The sequence below is a fragment of the Sinocyclocheilus grahami genome, unplaced genomic scaffold (assembly GCF_001515645.1).
Source record: "Sinocyclocheilus grahami isolate Dianchi unplaced genomic scaffold, SAMN03320097.WGS_v1.1 scaffold146.1, whole genome shotgun sequence".
In the NCBI taxonomy this organism is placed as follows: Eukaryota; Metazoa; Chordata; class Actinopteri; order Cypriniformes; family Cyprinidae; genus Sinocyclocheilus; species Sinocyclocheilus grahami.
The window spans coordinates 2,193,143-2,194,080 of record NW_015505325.1 but is presented as its reverse complement, the minus strand read 5'-3'; the positions used below and the strand labels follow the sequence as shown (position 1 = coordinate 2,194,080).

Genomic DNA, 938 nt, shown 5'->3' with positions numbered 1-938 from the left:
CCAGGGTCCCAAAATGAAGCAGTTTATGGATGTGTTCTCCATCCCTGAGATGACTCTCTTGGCAGCTGCGAATGATTACTTCATCTCAAATGACATAGAGTATGACCCAGTGCATCTCTACAAAGATGTCTCAGTACGTATGAAGTCAATGTGCCCTTCATGAATCCTGATCAAATCACTTGTCTTCCTGGCGATTAAGAGCATTTGCACAATAAAGCCAGGCTGTTTTTACAGTCTGTGGGAATAGTTTACAAACTGCTTTTGTCATTTAAAACCGTGAGAGCTGTTTCTTGACTGTCGTTTTGTAAACTCTGTAGTCAAGCTGAGTGGATTCTTTTCTTCTGCCTTCTGGTTAAGTGCAGCTGACTGATTTGTTTTCATTCAGCCCAGATCACGGTGGTCTTGAATTGGGTTACAGAGAGCGACTTTGTTTTTTCATGCTGTTTTGGGTCAATTTACTTGCAGAATGTAGTCTTGTCTTTCACTTCTGCTTTTCAGCCCCACTCTAAATTCCTCCTTACCCGAGCTTTGGCTAACTAGTAGAAAATAAAAATCGTAACTGAGCAACAAATGGCTGTAATCGAAAATTTGTCTGAGCTCCAAAGTGTGTCAACCAGAATCAAATGAATTGTTTTGCAGTATGTGGGTATGCCTCATTAACACTTTCACTAGAGTGCTTGTCAGGAAGTAGAGCGTCAGCTGCACTTGTTTATCTTTCAAGCGCAGCTTTTCAAACTGACTTCTGTCCACACTGGTAGAACAGATTGTACTGTACTCGCAGTGTGACGTGTGGGTACGTAAGCTGTCATAGGGAACCGGAAACCTGGCAGCAGATCAAAGTAAAGTTTGTGATAGATCTGTTTTAAAATCATTTCTAAATCTAAATGAATTTATCTGTATTTATATATATATATATATATATATATATATATATATAT

The 938-nt window shown here is 39.2% G+C and overlaps 1 protein-coding gene across 1 annotated transcript in view; it reads left to right on the top strand.

Annotated features, from left to right (window-relative positions):
* The window catches only part of LOC107591861 (5'-nucleotidase domain-containing protein 2-like), a gene marked incomplete at its 5' end in the record, with an annotated part of 9,930 nt that overhangs the window by 1,507 nt on the left and 7,485 nt on the right, over positions 1 to 938 (top strand). Inside the window, one exon of the mRNA XM_016281138.1 lies at positions 5 to 160. Within this exon, the coding sequence (XP_016136624.1) occupies positions 5 to 160 (156 nt within the window). The remainder of the gene's footprint in view (positions 1 to 4; positions 161 to 938) is intronic.